General features: G+C 45.0%; 1 protein-coding gene across 4 annotated transcripts in view; it reads right to left on the bottom strand.

Moving 5' to 3' along the window:
• Positions 1-16,042, bottom strand: part of PEAK1 (pseudopodium enriched atypical kinase 1) — a 313,213-nt gene that overhangs the window by 19,171 nt on the left and 278,000 nt on the right. For all 4 annotated transcript variants that reach the window (XM_058665498.1, XM_058665497.1, XM_058665499.1 and 1 more), the window contains one exon: positions 1,476-2,221. In XM_058665498.1, the coding sequence (XP_058521481.1) occupies positions 1,476-2,221 (746 nt within the window). The remainder of the gene's footprint in view (positions 1-1,475; positions 2,222-16,042) is intronic.

Below are 16,042 nucleotides of genomic sequence, written 5' to 3'. Positions count from 1 at the left end.
AATTCTGTCTTGAGAGACAGGTAGGGCCAACTGTTTACCTTATTCATTAATTTACTAGGATACCATCTGTCTTTCCAAGCCAAATTAACATGTAAAAGTCTACATAGATATGTTAATTGGTTTTGAACCAGTGAATAGAAACAGTACAAAGGTAGACATTCCCGTAAGTCTACATAGAGCTTTGTGTTTTTCAAAATCAGTTCCTGTGCATTCCCTCACTTGATCTTAGTCTCATAATGAAATGGATGACCACTGTCAGCCAGTGAAGGAAGAGGAGACCCTGAAAGTCCTTCCGGTCAAAGTAACCAAGGGAAGCAGTCAGGGGGCGGTGAGAGCAAAGAGCAGGGGTCAGAGATGCACAGTGTTTCATTATCTCTGCTTCTTGCCTTGTAAAATAGGATGAGCACCATTACCAGCAAATCTGTGAAGTGGCAGAGCCAGGATCTGAAGCCAAATCTTGGATTCTTCATGGTTCATGTTATATATATTACTCTGATGAAATCTACAACTTACGGGGCTTACGTGATGACTCAATTGGCTAATCCTTTGCCTACAAGCACTGGCATCCCATATGGGCATCGATTTGTGCCCAGGCTGCTCCACTTCTGATTCAGCTCCCTGCTTGTGATCCGAGAAAGCAGTCGAGGACGGTCCAAAGCCTTGGGACCCTGTACCTGCATGGGAGACCTGGAAGAAGTTCCAGGATCCTGGCTTCAGATAGGCTCAGCTCAGGCCACTGTGGTGACTTAGGGAGTGAACCAGTGGATGGAAGATCTTCCTCTCTGCCTCTATTTCTTTCTGTAAATCTGATCTGCCTTTCCAATTAAAAAAAAAATAATAAAAATTAAAAAAAAATCTACAGCTTAACACTGTAGTGAAGACAACTAGATGAGAATTCTGGATGCTAAGAGTTCTAGTCATCTTGAAGTAATGGGTTGTGAAGAGTAAGTAAGAGATGTGAGAAAAAAGATCTTCACCCCACGCACCTGGTCGGAATATAGAAGGTAAAGAAAGCTCTTGGCCCGTCCACAAATAGGTTTCTCCTCAGGGCAGATGACTTACAGAGCGGCGGAACGCAAGGATCTCATCAGGTGGAGGATAAAGACTGAAACAAGGAGTACAAGACACGCAAGAGCCCTCACGTGTGTGGCTAGCCCCTGCCGACAGCCATCGCTCAGGGAGCACCGGCTTGGGAGGATTTCTCACTCCCAGAGGGTGGGTTATGGGGCCTGCCAAGTTCCCAAGGAATTCCTGCTTCCCTCCACCTTGGTGCACAGGATGTACCATCTGTCACTGTTTTCACCTCTAAACAATAAATACGCCCTTTGACAGTTAAAATATCTACTGTAGAGTATAGATGCCCAATAACTCTGATTGAAGAGGACATAAAGGAGAAAAAAGGAATGGACTCACCCCCGTAATGGTTGGCTGGTTGGTTGGTGAACAGCAAAGCGAGCGGGGGAGGGTGTGCTTACCTTGACTGCGTAATTGTTCAGCGGATCTTTTGCATAGGAAGCAGTGTAGTAGACGGCATCGCCGGCCTCGCAACACGGTTTGTCGCTGGTCAGACGGAAGTCTGACCAGCTGTCCACTCCAAAACGAAGCTGGTCCTTTTGCCCGGCCATGAAGAGGTCTTCACATTTAACAGCCAGTTTCTTCAAGGCATCTGTGTGAAGGCTGCGGATTTTGCCCACCACTTCCTCCCGATTCTCAAGGCCTCGGTAAAGTGCTTGTCTCTGTGGTTTCTGGATGCCTCGGCCCTGTCTGCAGGTGGGGCCCCGTCGGCTGGACAGGGACTCCATGCTGTTGGAAAACCTGTCCTTAATACTGAGTGTGGTCAAGCTGGAGGCGCTGTTGGTGGCTGAGGGGACAGGTCTCTCTCTGTGCAAAGGTCTCTCCAAGGAGTCACAAGACTCAATGTCCAATCCCTTGAGTTCATAGCTGACAGAAGAGCCGGCGCTGCTGGCGTCCCAGTTGGGGTCGATATCGTAGGTGGGATTAGCCATGACGCAAAGGCTGCTTTCCATGGATTTCTGCAGGTCTTTGGGGATTGGCTCTGTGTTGGCTCTTACGATCATCTTCTTTGGCAGTGGGGGAGGTGTGGGGTGGGAGGCACGAGGGGCTTCTTGGTCTGCTTTCGCTCCAAAGGCAATGGCATCCTCCAGGGCTCCCTTGGGTTGCCGGGGGTGCTTGGGAGGTATCATGGCCGCTCTGGATTGCCCTGTGTTGTTGCAAAAGAAAGGAGACAAGAGAGGAGGTTTTCACACTCATTTCATCATTGAAGCTGCAGCAGAGAGGAGTGAGGAAGCTGTGGATGGGTGAGAATGAGTCAACATTTCAATCCAAAATGGGAGAAGAAAGCAAAGGAGTAACAAATATGTACCTACCCACTGCAAGTGCATTCGACACTGTGTGTGGGCTGCATGCCTGAGTCCTGGTTTTGCATTTCTCTGCCACCGGAGCAGAGTACTGACCTGGGGTGCTTGGCTCTGAATCAAGAAAGATCCAGATTCCCCAGCCCTGGCTCCAGATCTGCTGTAATGACCACATCGGAATACTCTAAGCCGTGACAGACAGTCGAACACACTTACACTGAGACGCAGAATGGGGACTGGTATGTGTGCTTCAGAAAACAGCTGGGTGTATTATCAATACAGAAAGCAAAGTAGTAGACACAGGCCAGGGAGACACTGTCTTAGAAACTGTTCCAAAACTCCACTGTATGGAACATGGCACTTGTAATGTTTGTTCAATACATGTAAATACAACTTCATAAACCAGGCAATTTTATTTTGTTACAGGTGGATTCTGAAGTTTTTAAGCTGCTTATGATGAAGATGCCTGGGATGTGATCTGGGAAACAGTGTGTACAATCAGCTGCTATTCCAAACAAGTACTCATAAACTCTGATGGGACCCTGATGTGGGTGGCTGGGTAGCTAGGGGGAAGGACCGCGGTTTGAGAGCCCCAGTCAACTTCTGTTGTGGCGGTGGGGACCACGGCACAGGAGCAGCCACACCAACTCACTATGTAACAGCCCCAGCTGGCAGCCCCGTGACAGCCCAGTCGACATCATCCAGACCTCGCTGAGCTCTGTCTGAACCTGCCTTCCGCACATCGCCATGCCTTCCCACTTCATGTTGCGGAAATCACCAGTTCTGCAATGGAGCAAATTTAGAATCACTGCCAATATGGCACAGGCTATACCCTAGGGATGATGAAGGTCACGGCCAACCCTCTCACTCCTATCACGCACCTGGTGCCTTTGATATTACTGAAAAAGAACACAGAAATGGGTGCTGCTCAAACCCCTCCCCAGACTCCATCCCATTTTAATATTCAATTAGGCCTGACCCCAGACACCACCCCCATGCCTTCCAATAGTATAAAAGGATGGCCCAAACATTCTTGGGCATTTTTGTCTGCCATTCTCTCTCTCTCTCACATGTGTGCACATGTGTATGGACTCCTGAGTATATATTTTTCCCTCACTTTAAATAAATCTTTTTTTCCTGTTTGCCTTTCTGCCTCCACCTTGACTTCTTTCATGAGTGTCCAGCTAGGTGCACCATTGTCCAAAACAATCCCATTTGATTTTCAGGTGGCGCAAACACTGTGATTTTTTTTTTTTTTTAATTAATTATTATGCATTATGTGACAGTTTCATATGCTCTGGGAATCCCCCCACCCCTCCCTACACCCCTCCCCCCTGGTGGATTCCTCCACCTTGATGCAGTATCACAGTTCAAATTCCATCAAGATTCTTTCCTTGCAAACATATACCCAGCATAGAGTCCAGCTACTCATTGTCCAGATGGGTTGAACAGTTTGTTGGGGAGACCATTTCTGGTCCAAAGTCAGAGCCGGCAGAATATCATCCCAGTCAATTAAGAGTCTCAATATAACATTAACAGCAATTTGTAACATTATGGAATTGACAAGGTTTTGCGTAACCAGTATGTTAAAAAAAACAAAACAAAACAATACAAAACAAAAAAGAAGCAAGTTCTTAACCACAACCTATGATTAGCTCATTGACATTTCAATTTTAGTTCATATACAGGACCAGCTGCTATATACCTTAAAATGGCTATAAGGTACCATTCAGCTGTCTCGTGTCTGTTTCATTTTAGTATTTAGCCATTTGTTGTGTTGAAGTCTAATTTTACTGATCTTGGCAGATTTTAGGATAATCTAGACTGGCTTGTAACTCTAACAAGACATTTGTCAGCAGTTAAGGTGCAGAACATTTTTTTTTTTTTGGGGGGGGGGGTGTGCAGGAAAGTCCCCAACACCATGGTAAGGAGTGACTAATCTTTGTGTCCTACCCAGCGAGGCATTAGCCAATCCATGCCAGCTCTTTCCTGTCGGATTTCAAGCTCTACTTTTTGTTGTTTGTCTATATATTTTAGGTTTTTTTTTTAGTTTGTATGATTGTTTGTTTGCTGTGAGGGGTTTTCGGAGCGATCCTGATGGTCATTGCAAGGGAGGGTGGGGGTCCAGAGGTGGAGCCAGGCTCGGTCCAGAGAAAGCTCTCCTCCCTGGTCCCGAGGGACGTTTATTGTTCTTCTGTTTCTGCGGACCGCTCAGGGCTTCTGGTTGTCATTCCGATGACGTTGGTTTCTGCGCGGTAGTGTTTGGACTTCTTCCATCCCCTGCGGGAGCTCCGGTTAGGGGTGGGTGACCTCAGAGTACTCGGCCTCCGAGGGCATCCAATTCCCTGTGGCCTCCTTGGCAGTTGGGATATAGTCCTTGTTGCTCGTATTAGTAGTTTGTGGTGAAGGTCTGGGAGTCTTCATGGTTGGGATCCAGGCTTTCTCCTTGCCATCTGCTCTACCCTGGAGTGCCCCCCTGCTCCACGCACATGACCTCCTGTTAAGAGGTTGTCAGGATCGCACCCGATTCCCCCCTCATGCATTGGTATAGTAGTTTTACTATTGTTTAGTGCTGCTTTGAGTCTGTTGTCTATGAATTACCAGATTTGATCATGATAGGCTATATTATACTTTTTCCTCACTCTTTTTATGGTCCTGAAAGGCTTCCCTGCACTCCCCCCCATTACGGATTAACATAACGTATTGAGGGTATAGTAGGTTTTACAGTTTTTCGATGTAGATCTTAAGTATTCTGACATTAATTGTTGGTTTATAGATTATATCACATTATCTTATTGTATTGGATACAGGTTGTTAGAGATTGCAATAATATTACAATATACAGGTACTATCAGGTTGTCATCTTTTCATCTCAGATTAAGGCAAACATGTGGTATTTAACCTTTTGGGATTGGTTCATTTCTCTTAGCATGATGGATTCCAGTCGGGCCCATTTGTCCACAAAGAACTGCATTTCGTTTTTTTTAATAGCTGAGTAGTATTCCATAGAGTAGATGAACCATAGCTTCCTTATCCAGTCTTCTATTGATGGGCATTTTGGCTGCTTCCAGGTTTTTGCGATTGTAGATTGTGCTGCTATGAACATTGACGTGCATGTTGGTTTCTTGAGTAGGAGATGTTTTGGATATATCCCTAGGAGTGCTATTGCTGGATCATATGGCATGTTGATTTTCAGTTGCTTGAGTATTCGCCAAACTGATTCCCATAGAGGCTGTACCAATCTGCAGTCCCACCAGCAGTGGAGAAGGGTTCCCTTTTCCCCACATCCTCGCCAACAAGTGTTGGTGGTATTACGTATGTGTGCCATCCTTACTGGAGTTAGGTGGTACCTCAAGGTTGTCTTCATTTGGATTTCCCTTATTGCCAGGGAGCTTGAGCATTTTTTCATATGCTTGTTTGCCATTTGGGTTTGTTCCTTTGTGAAATGTCTGCCCATTTCCTGTGCCCATTTCTTGAGTGGCTTGTTTGTTTTGACATTTTGGTTGTTTTGTAGTTCTTTGTATATTCTGGAAATTAGCCCTCTGTCACCTATGTCGTGCGCAAAGATCTTCTCCCATTCTGTGGGTTGCTTTTTTACTTTGTTGATTGTTTCTCTAGCTGTACAGAAGCTTCTTAGTTTGATGAGGTCCCAATTGTTTATTTTGGTCTCGATTTCTACTGCATTTGGAGTCTTTTTTAGGAAGTGAGGGCCTACTCCTAAGTGTTGCAGTGTGTTTCCAACATTTTCTTCCAAAAGTTTGAAGGTTTCTGGATGTAGGTTTAGGTCTTTTATCCATTTAGATTTGATCTTAGTGTATGGTGAGAGATGTGGGTCTATCTTTTTGTTTCTGCAGGCTATCAACCAGTTGTCCCAACAGCATTTATTGAACAGACCTTCCCATTTGCTTGGATTGTTGTCTGTCTTTTTGTCAAAGATTAATTGACTGTATCTATGTGGATTACTGTCTGGTGATTCTATTCTGCTCCATTGATCTTCCTCTCTATCTTTGTGCCAGTACCACGCTGTTTTGATAACCACTGCCCTATAGTATGTCCAGAGGTCTGGAACTGTGATTCCCCCTGCTAACTTCCTGTTCTTCAGGATGGTTCTGGCTATTCGTGGTTTTTTGTGCTTCCAGATGAACTTTTGGATCATTGTTTCCAGTTCCATGAAGAATGTTTTGGGCAGTTTGATTGGAATTGCGTTGAATGTATATATCGCCTTTGGCAATATAGACATTTTAATGATATTGATTTTACCTATCCAGGAGCATGGGATGTTACTCCATCTTTTGAGGTCTTCTTCAATTTCTTTTTTAAGTGGTTTGTAGTTTTCCTCAAATAGGTCTCCTACATTTTTGGTTAGGTTAATTCCCAGATACTTCATAGTTTTCTCTGTTATTTTGAATGGTATTTTGCTGCTTAGATCTTTTTCCAACTTGGGGTTGTTTGCATACACTATGGCTGTTGATTTCTGTTCATTAATTTTGTACCCTGCCACACTCCCAAACTCTCGTATAAGTTCTAGGAGTCTCTGTGTTGAGCCTCTTGGCTCTTCTATGTAAAGAATCATGTCATCTGCGTATAGTGAAAGTTTGACTTCTTCATTTCCAATTTGGATTCCTTTGATTTCTTTTTCTTGTCTTATGGCCTCAGCGAGTACCTCTAGGACTATGTTGAATAGCAGTGGAGAAAGTGGACATCCCTGTCTTGTTCCAGTTCTTAGTGGGAAGGGTTCCAGTTTTTCTCCATTCAGTATGATGCTGGCGTTGGGTTTTTCATATATTGCTTTGATTATGTTGTGGATTTTTCCATCTATGCCTACTTTGGTTAGGGTTTTTAGCAGGAAGTGGTGTTGGATTTTGTCAAAAGCTTTTTCAGCGTCTATTGATACTATCATGTGATTCTTGTTTTTCAGTTTTTGGATGTGGTGTATCACATTTATGGATTTGCGAATGTTGAACCATCCCTGCATTCCAGGGATGAATCCTACTTGATCCGGATGAATGATCTGTCGGATGATTTTTTGAATTCTATTGGCTAGGATTTTGTTGAGTATCTTAGCATCAATGTTCATCAGAGAGATAGGTCTGTAGTTTTCTTTCTCTGTAGGATCTCTGTCTGGTTTTGGGATTAAGGTAATGTTGGCTTCATAGAATGAGTTTGGAAGGGTCGCTTCCTTTTCTATTATATTGAAGAGTTTGTAGAGGATTGGGGTTAGTTCTGTTCGGAATGTTTTGTAGAATTCTGTAGTGAAGCCGTCTGGACCTGGGCTTTTCTTTGTTGGGAGTTCTTTAATCACTGATTCAATCTCTGCTTCAGTTATGGGCTTGTTCAGGTCGTTTGTTGCCTCTGGGCTAAGTTTTGGCAGGTTGTATAAATCTAAGAACTTTTCCATTTCTTGATGGTCATCTGATTTGTTGGAGTACAGTGCTTTGTAGTAATTTCTAATTATGTTCTTAATGGTTGCAATGTCTGTTGTTATGTTGCCTTTTTCATCTTTGATGCTGTTAATTCTTGCTTTCTCTTGTTTTTTCTTTGTCAGTCGGGCCAACGGGGTGTCTATTTTGTTTATCTTTTCAAAAAACCAGCTTTTTGATTCATTGATTTTGTGTATGGTTTTTTTTATTTCTATATGGTTGATTTCCTCCCTTGTTTTGATGATTTCTTGTTTCTTGTTGTGTGTGGGGCTCATCTGCTGTTGCTTCTCCAATTCCTGGAGGTGTGTGTTTAGTTCCTGTATTTGGCGCCTCGCTTGGGCCTTGACATGAGCTCCAATTGCGATGAATTTACCCCGTAGCACTGCTTTGGCTGTGTCCCACAAGTTTTGGAATGTTGTGTCAGAGTTTTCATTGGTTTCCATAAATTTTTTGATCTCATCTTTAATTTCTTCTCTGACCCATTGTTCGTTCAATAGCATATTGTTCAACCTCCAAGAATTTCTGTATTTCCTTGGGCATTTTGAATTGCTGATTTCCAGTTTCATTCCATGGTGGTCTGAGAGGGTACATTGTATGATTCCTATCTTTTTGAAGTTACTTAGATTTGCTTTGTGTCCTATCATGTGGTCGATCCTGGAGAAGGTGCCATGTACTGCTGAAAAAAATGTATAATCTGTGGCTTTAGGATAAAAAGTTCTATAAATGTCAACCAAGTCCAGTTGTTCTATTGTTTGTATTAGCTCTGTTGTTTCTTTGTTGAGTTTTTGTTTTGTTGATCTGTCTATTGTTGTTAGTGGGGTGTTAAGGTCACCCACTACTATTGTGTGCATATCTATGTCTCCCCTTAAGTCTGTAAGTAATTGCTTCACGTAGCTAGGCGCATTGGGATTTGGTGCATATATGTTCACGATGGTAATTGCTTCCTGATGGATCAATCCTTTCACCAATATATAATGTCCTTCTCTGTCCTTTTTGATGTCTGTAAGCTTGAAGTCTATATCATCTGAAATTAGGACAGCTACCCCAGCCCTTTTTTCTCGTCCATTGGCGTGAAATATCTGTTTCCATCCCTTCACTTTAAATTTCTTAGAGGCTTTTCTGGTTAGATGTGTCTCTTGTAGGCAACAGATAGTTGGATCTTGTTTGATGATCCATTCCGTTAATCTGTGCCTTTTGATTGGTGAGTTCAGGCCATTTGTGTTAAGAGTCAATATTGAGATGCTGCGATTTTGCCCTGCCATACATATGTGTCTTTGTGGGTGTTGTTATCTGTGTAATTACCCCTCCTTGTGTGGGCTTTAGTGGGGAGATCTTCCTGTTTGCCATCTTTGCTTGTGGTTTGCCCCTGTTTTTTCTGTGTTTAGCACATTTCTAAGGAGATTTTGAAGAGTTGGTTTTGTGCTGGCATATTCTTCAAGTTTCTCTTTGCTATGGAAGTATCTGATTTCGTTCTCGAATATAAATGAGATCTTTGCTGGGTACATTAATCTTGGTTGACAGTTGTTCTGTTTCAGGATTTGGAAGATCTTTGTCCATTCTCTCCTTGCTTGTAGGGTCTCTTCAGAGAAGTCAGCCGTGATCCTGATTGGTTTTCCCCGGAATGTGATCTTTTCTCTGCTTCGTACTTGTCTTAGGATTCTTTCTTTGTCTTCGTTGGAGTGGAACTTGAGCACCATATGTCTGGGTGAAGATCGCTTTGGGTCATATCTGCTGGGAGTCCTCTGACCATCCTGGATTTGGGCTGGGTTCATGTTCCAAGTGTTTTGGAAGTTTTCCTGTATAATTTCGTTGAGCACCGTTTGCATTCCTGATTCTCTTTCTGCTCCTTCGGGCAGTCCCATAATTCTGATATTAGATTTTCTTAGGTTGTCTTTCATCTCCTGAATGGTCTTATTGGCTTTGTTCAGGCTTGTTTCTAGCTGTTTAATGAGCTGGGTGTGTTCATTTTGTGTGTCTTCTGTTTCAGAGATCCTCTCTTCTGCTGTATTTATTCTGTTAGTTAGGCTCTCAAGTTTGTGCTCTAAGTCAAGGATTTTGTTTTTGACTTGCTGTATTTCTGTGACTATGTGGTTCTTGAATTCCTTGAAGTCTTCCCAGTTCTTCTCATTGTCTCTGACAGCTTTTAACATTATTTTTTTAAATTCCTTGTCTGGTAGAGCTTCCATGTCTTCTTCTCGTATCTCCGAAATAGATATTGGCTTTTGGTCTTTTTTTGGTGAGGTACTGGCTCTCTCGTCTGGATCATTCCCTTTTCTGAAGTTTCTTCTCATTGCGTTATTGTTTCTTGTTGATTTCAGGGATGTATTCTCTGATTTGTTTATCTACAGTTTCTGGTCTTTGTGCAGTAGTTTGGAGTAGGTGTGAGTTCGCTGCTTCCTTTAGGTTTACTTTTGAAGGAGAATTTCTTTGAGTTCTATTGGAGATGTTTGGTGCGGGGGGATAGCTATATCAACCCCTGAATGTCTATAACCCTCTGTAGCTTGGTTTCTGTAAGGTCTGTTGGTTAGACCTTTCGTCCTGTGTGTGTTTTCAGGGGTAGGGCTTAGTAGCAGTATTTTGTAGCTTCAGGGCTCCTTGTCCGTAGTTTTGGGGTGGATTTGGAAGACCCCTAGCGCCCCTCAGGCCTGCAGTTGTGGAGCTGCCCAACCCTGGCCTGATGTGAAACTCAGATGCTGGTGTGCTGAGGGGTTTGCCCAGAGGGATTCCTCAGAGGACTGCTGTTGTTGTGCTGGGGCAGTTTTCCTAGGGGGATCCCTCAGAGGAACCGAAGCAGCACTCCCGCCGCAGGCGCGCACTGCTGGGGACCTCCTCTGTGGGGCCTCGGGGATTCAGCAGTGAGAAGCTGCAGGCGCGCACACCAGAAGTTGCTGTTGCACCGAGTGGTTTTACTGAGGCAGCTCCCTCAGAGGAACTGAAGCAGCACTCCCCGTTGCAGGCGCTCGCTGCTGGCGCCCGCCGCTGGTGCCCGCCTTTGTGAGGCCACAGGCATTCAGCAGTGAGAAGCTGTGCTGGCGCACACCAGAAGTTGTTGCTGCACCAAGGGGTTTTACCGAGGCAGATCCCTCAGAGGAACTGAAGCAGCACTCCCTGCCGCAAGTGCTCGCTGCTGGCGCCCGCCGCTGGTGCCCGCCTTTGTGAGGCCACAGGCATTCAGCAGTGAGAAGCTGTGCTGGCTTGCACCCCAGTTGCTGTTGTTGTGCTGGGGCAGTTTTCCTAGGGGGATCCCTCAGAGGACCCAAAGCAGCACTCCCTGCCGCAGGCGCGCACTGCTGGCGGCCTCCTCTGTGGGGCCTCAGGCATTCAGCAGTGAGAAGCTGCAGGCGCGCACACCAGAAGTTGCTGCTGCACCAAGGGGTTTTACCGAGGCAGATCCCTCGGAGGAACTGAAGCAGCACTCCCCGTTGCAGGCGCTCGCTGCTGGCGCCCGCCGCTGGTGCCCGCCTTTGTGAGGCCACGGGCTTTCAGCAGTGAGAGGCTGTGCTGGCGCACCCCAGAAGTTGTTGTACTATGTGGTCTGCCCAACGATGTCCAGTAGAGAGAGTTAAGCTGCGCAAGTCTCCTGCACCTTACCACTGGGGGACCTGTAGGGACTCTCCGCCCTGGCTCCCACACAAGTTGGAACGTTCAATTCTCGCACAGCCTCAGACTGGGAGAATTCTGGGGGACAGGGGGCACTGAACAGGGACAGTCTCAGTATAGTTCTCTCAGGGAGCGAAAAGCCCGAAAATAGTTTTTTTTTTTTTTCACCTCTGGCGCACTCCACCTCTCTGGGTTCCTGTGTGTCCCAGCGCCACAAAGTCGCCAAGCTAGGTGCCTCCAGGGGCCAGTGTTGCTGTCTCCAGCTGCCCTGGGTCCTCTGGGCTTCCCGCTGTTGCACCCCCTTCCCGGGATGACTCACCACGTTTTAACTGGGTCTTTGTGTTTCCTGCGTTCCTTCTCTGGATTTCTTCCGAACCATGTGTTTCTTCTTGGATGCTCGATGTCCAGGGAGCTTCTGGCACTCCTTCCTGTGGTTCCTCAGTCCGCAGATCTCTCTCCAGCCGCGCCCTGTCTCTCCTTCAGCGCCTCCCTTTCTATGCCCGTCCTCCCAGGTCGGCCATCTTCTCTCCCTCCCGCAAACACTGTGATTTGAGAGCTGCAACTTCTGAATACGTTTTGCAGGCCCTAGTATGGAACCATTTTACCCTGCCTAGTTTCCAGTATTTATACTGAAAAGAGAAAACTCACATGGCTGCGTTGGAGAACATGAGTGGAGACTATTCCTCTCAAGACAGAAATACATGAGATGCACACAAAAGCTATTAAAATCAGCCATGTGATCCAAACGAGGTTCTCCACTTGAGATCTGAGTTAGAGATCAATGCTGCTGTGCATTGAATTATGTTCCCCAAAAAGAGAACACTGAAGTTCTAATCCACACCGTCTCCGAATGTGACATTGTTTGGAAATGATCTTTACAGATGTACTTGAGCTAAGAAGAGGTCCTTAGAATGGGTTCCGGTTCCTACGCCCGGAAGAAGCACCAGGCGCATGGAGGGCACCATGACCGAGGCGGAGTTGGCTGTGAGGCAGTTGCCAGCCAAGGGATGCCCCAGCCAAGGGGTGGGGGCCACCATCAGATGCCAGGGAGGTGAGAAAGGATTTTATCACCTGATTTCGGACTCCCAGCTTCTGTGACTATCAGAGAAGAGGTTTCATTGTAAACCCACTTTTTCAGGGTATTTTGTCATATCAGCTCTGGGAAATAAACACTTAACTTCTACTGATGGTCACACAGAGTGTGTGACATTGGGTGGCTCGGAGGGAGGATGACAGTCAACATAGAATTTTTTTTTTAAACCAAACCTTATACCATGTCTTTGACACAGATGTTCTCAGGCCTCGATCTGTGGGTCTTCCTCCCAGAACATTTCTTTGCCCTGCCGTGATGGTTGCCAATCAACCTCTTCACAGAAGTTGGACTCATTGAATTAAGGGTGAGGTCCAGTAGGCCCTGCTGGCCTCACAGGGTCCCAGATGGTGAGATTCAAGAAGAGTTCATTTATCTCCTCCATTGTTAACATCTTGATGGCAGGTCCTGTCTTGAGGGAGTTTTTGACACATGCTAGTCTCTGCGTCAACTGTATGACAGCCACCTACTGCAGGGCACCCAGACTGCCTGGAGTCCTCTTTGCCCTCTTCAAAATTCTCAAGGGAACAATGGCCATGCTACAGTGAATCAAGCAAAGGAAGACCAAAAGCACCGTGACCCGGCCAGGGGCCTACACACCAGCTGCGCACACTCCTCTCCACCTTCACTTCTGTCTGTGGCATTCCTGCCTTGAATCCCTTGTATCTGGGAATTAAGGGATGGCTGCCGACACTCTTGCCTCCAAACTTCACAGAAATGAATGCCTACTTTCCTTACCACGCTGGTGCCAGGGACTGGCTTGTTCACTGGCTGAGTGGACTCAGGTTTTGGGGTTTGCAACAAACCATGTCTTTGTAGCAATGCCAACGGCAGTGCTGGTATAAACTGTGATTGTGAGGATAATAATAACAATAACAACAATAATAGTATATCCCATACCTCATTTCTTCAAGAATATATGAAAGTTTATATATATGTACTATAATGACCTACATGGCAAACCCAAGAAATCTCCTTTCTCTAGCAGTAGAAAGAAGCAACATTTCTGCAAGGAACAGAGCTACATGAAATATAAATAAATAAAACGTGTACATGTGGAGAAAGGATGTAAGAAACCCACCTCTAAGGGATTTTTTTTCTTTATTTTTGGGCCCCAATTCTATGGGGTCTTTGTTACCTAGATACCAAAGTTAAATGAAAACACAGCACAAGAACACTACAGACTACCATGCCTCATAAATACCAGTGCCAACCACACTCACAGTACTAACCATGTGAATCCAGCAACATACAGAAAGGATTATGACAAAGCAGGATTTACCCACATTGCAAGGCTGGCTTATCATCTTAAGAAGCCAATCAATGCAATAGGCCATGCTGGCAAAATAAAGGAGAGAATAACCTTAGTTTCAGGAGATCACCTCCACAAAAGCCTTGAGAAGCATGTGATAGGACCAACACTTTGTCATCATAATGACACCGACTGAGCCTCAACAGTTGAGGAAAAGAGGGGACAACAAGACAACTCTTAGGGCATACATGTCTGCAAAAAACGGGTGATATTCACATGCTTTTTTGATCCCCCCATCATCCTGTGCTGTGGTTTTCTGTTTGGCACAATAATAAATCTGTGTGCCTTTTTCCCTACTTATTCTGTGTAAGGTTATTCCAGCAAACCTGCAGAAGGCCGAGGGGAAATTTTCATTCATGCCCGACACTCCTAACAAGAACGAGCTGAGTATTTCTGCTCTTGCCATTTCTAGTCTACAATATACTAGAGGTGCTAGCCATGACAACTAGAAAAGAAAAACAAATGAAATCATGTAGATTGGAAAGAGGAAAGTAAAATTATCTCTATTTACAAAATGGTGTGAATTTGTATTTTCAGAAGCCTTAAAAATCACTCCCCCAAAAAACTATTAGAAGTAATATTATAGTTCAGTAAAATTGCAGGATATAAAAACAACATATAAAAATCAATTGCATTTCTTTACACTAGCAATGAATAATCTAAAAATGAAATTCAGAAAACAATTATATTTACAATATCATAAAAAAACCCAAGTGTTTAAAAAGGGATTTAACAAGACCTGTGCACTGAAAACAAGGAAATTCTGCTGAGGGCCTGGTGCAGTAGCCTAGCAGCTAAACTCCTAGCCTTGCATGCACTGGGATTTCATATGGGCGCCGGTTCATATCCCGGCAGCCCTGCTTCCCATCCAGCTCTCTGCTTGTGGCCTGGGAAAGCAGTGGAGGACGGCCCAAAGCCTTGGGACCCTGCACCTGCTCAAGAGACCCAGAGAAGGCTTTGGGCTCTTGGCTTTGGATAAGCTCTGCTCTGGCCTTCGTGGCCACTTGGGGAGTGAACCAGTGGACGGAAGATCTTTCTCTTTGTCTCTCCTCCCCTCTGTTTATCTGGCTTTCCAATAAAAATAAATAAATCTTAAAAAAACCACTGCTGAAAGAAATGAAAGATGATCTAAATAAAAGGAAGGACATCTTAGGCTCATGGCTTAAGATGTCACACTGCTAAAACGGAAATACTCCTCAAATTGATCTGCACAATTAACTTAATCCCTAACAAAAGCCCTGCTTGCTTTCTTGCTGAAAATCATTTAGAAATACAAGGCTGGTGGCTGGTACTGTGGTGCAATAAGTTTAAGGCTCCGCTTGCAGTGCCAGCAACGCATAGGATGCCAGTTTGTGTCCTGACTGCTCTACTTCCGATCCAACCCTCAGCTTATGGCCTGGGAAAGCAGTAAAAGATGGTCTGCCTGCATCCAGGTGCGAGGCCTGGAAGAAGTTTCAGCAACTTGGTTTTGGACTGGTCTAGCTGTTGTAGCCATTTGGGAAATGAACCAGCAGGTGGAAGAGCTCTCTCCTTCTCTCTGTAAAACTTTCATATACAAATAAACAAATCTTAAAAAAAAAGAAGGCTTCTTTTTCAAATTAAAAAATACAAGGTTTCTAGGGTGGAAAAAAAGTCTTAAAAGAGCACATTTGGATAATATATATTTTCCATTTTCAAAACTTATTATAAAACTATAGAATCAAAACTGTTGTACTGGCATAAAAATAAGAATAGGTTTTAAGATTTATTTATTTTTATAGGAAAGGCAGAACAGACTTATGGATAGAAGGCCAGACAGATAGAAAGATCTTCCTTTCGCTGGCTCACTCCCCAAATGGCTGCAATGGCTGGAGCTGAGCCGATCCACAGCCAGGAGCCAGGAGCTTCCTCCCAGTCTCCCATGTGGGTGCAGGGTCCCAAGGCTTTGGGGCTGTCCTCCACTGCTTACCCAGACCATAAGCAGGCAGCTGGATGGGAAGTGGAACAGCTGGGACAGGGACACAAAGTTGTACCCGTACAGGATCACAGCCTTGCAGAGGGAAGGATTAGCCAATTGAACCATCATGCAGGGCCTGAAGAACAGACTTTAACGGCCAGTTTCATGAAGTAGTCAGGTAAGCTACCACTTGTGATACTGGCATCTATTACTGGAGTGCCGGTTCCAGTCCTAGCTGCTCCGCTAGGATTCTCTGCTAACGTGTCTGGGAAAGCACTGGAATATTCCCTAAGTACTTGGCTCCCTGCC

This window comes from Ochotona princeps, chromosome 6 (assembly GCF_030435755.1).
Source record: "Ochotona princeps isolate mOchPri1 chromosome 6, mOchPri1.hap1, whole genome shotgun sequence".
Lineage (NCBI taxonomy): Eukaryota > Metazoa > Chordata > Mammalia > Lagomorpha > Ochotonidae > Ochotona > Ochotona princeps.
This window is presented reverse-complemented; position numbering and strand designations above follow the sequence as displayed.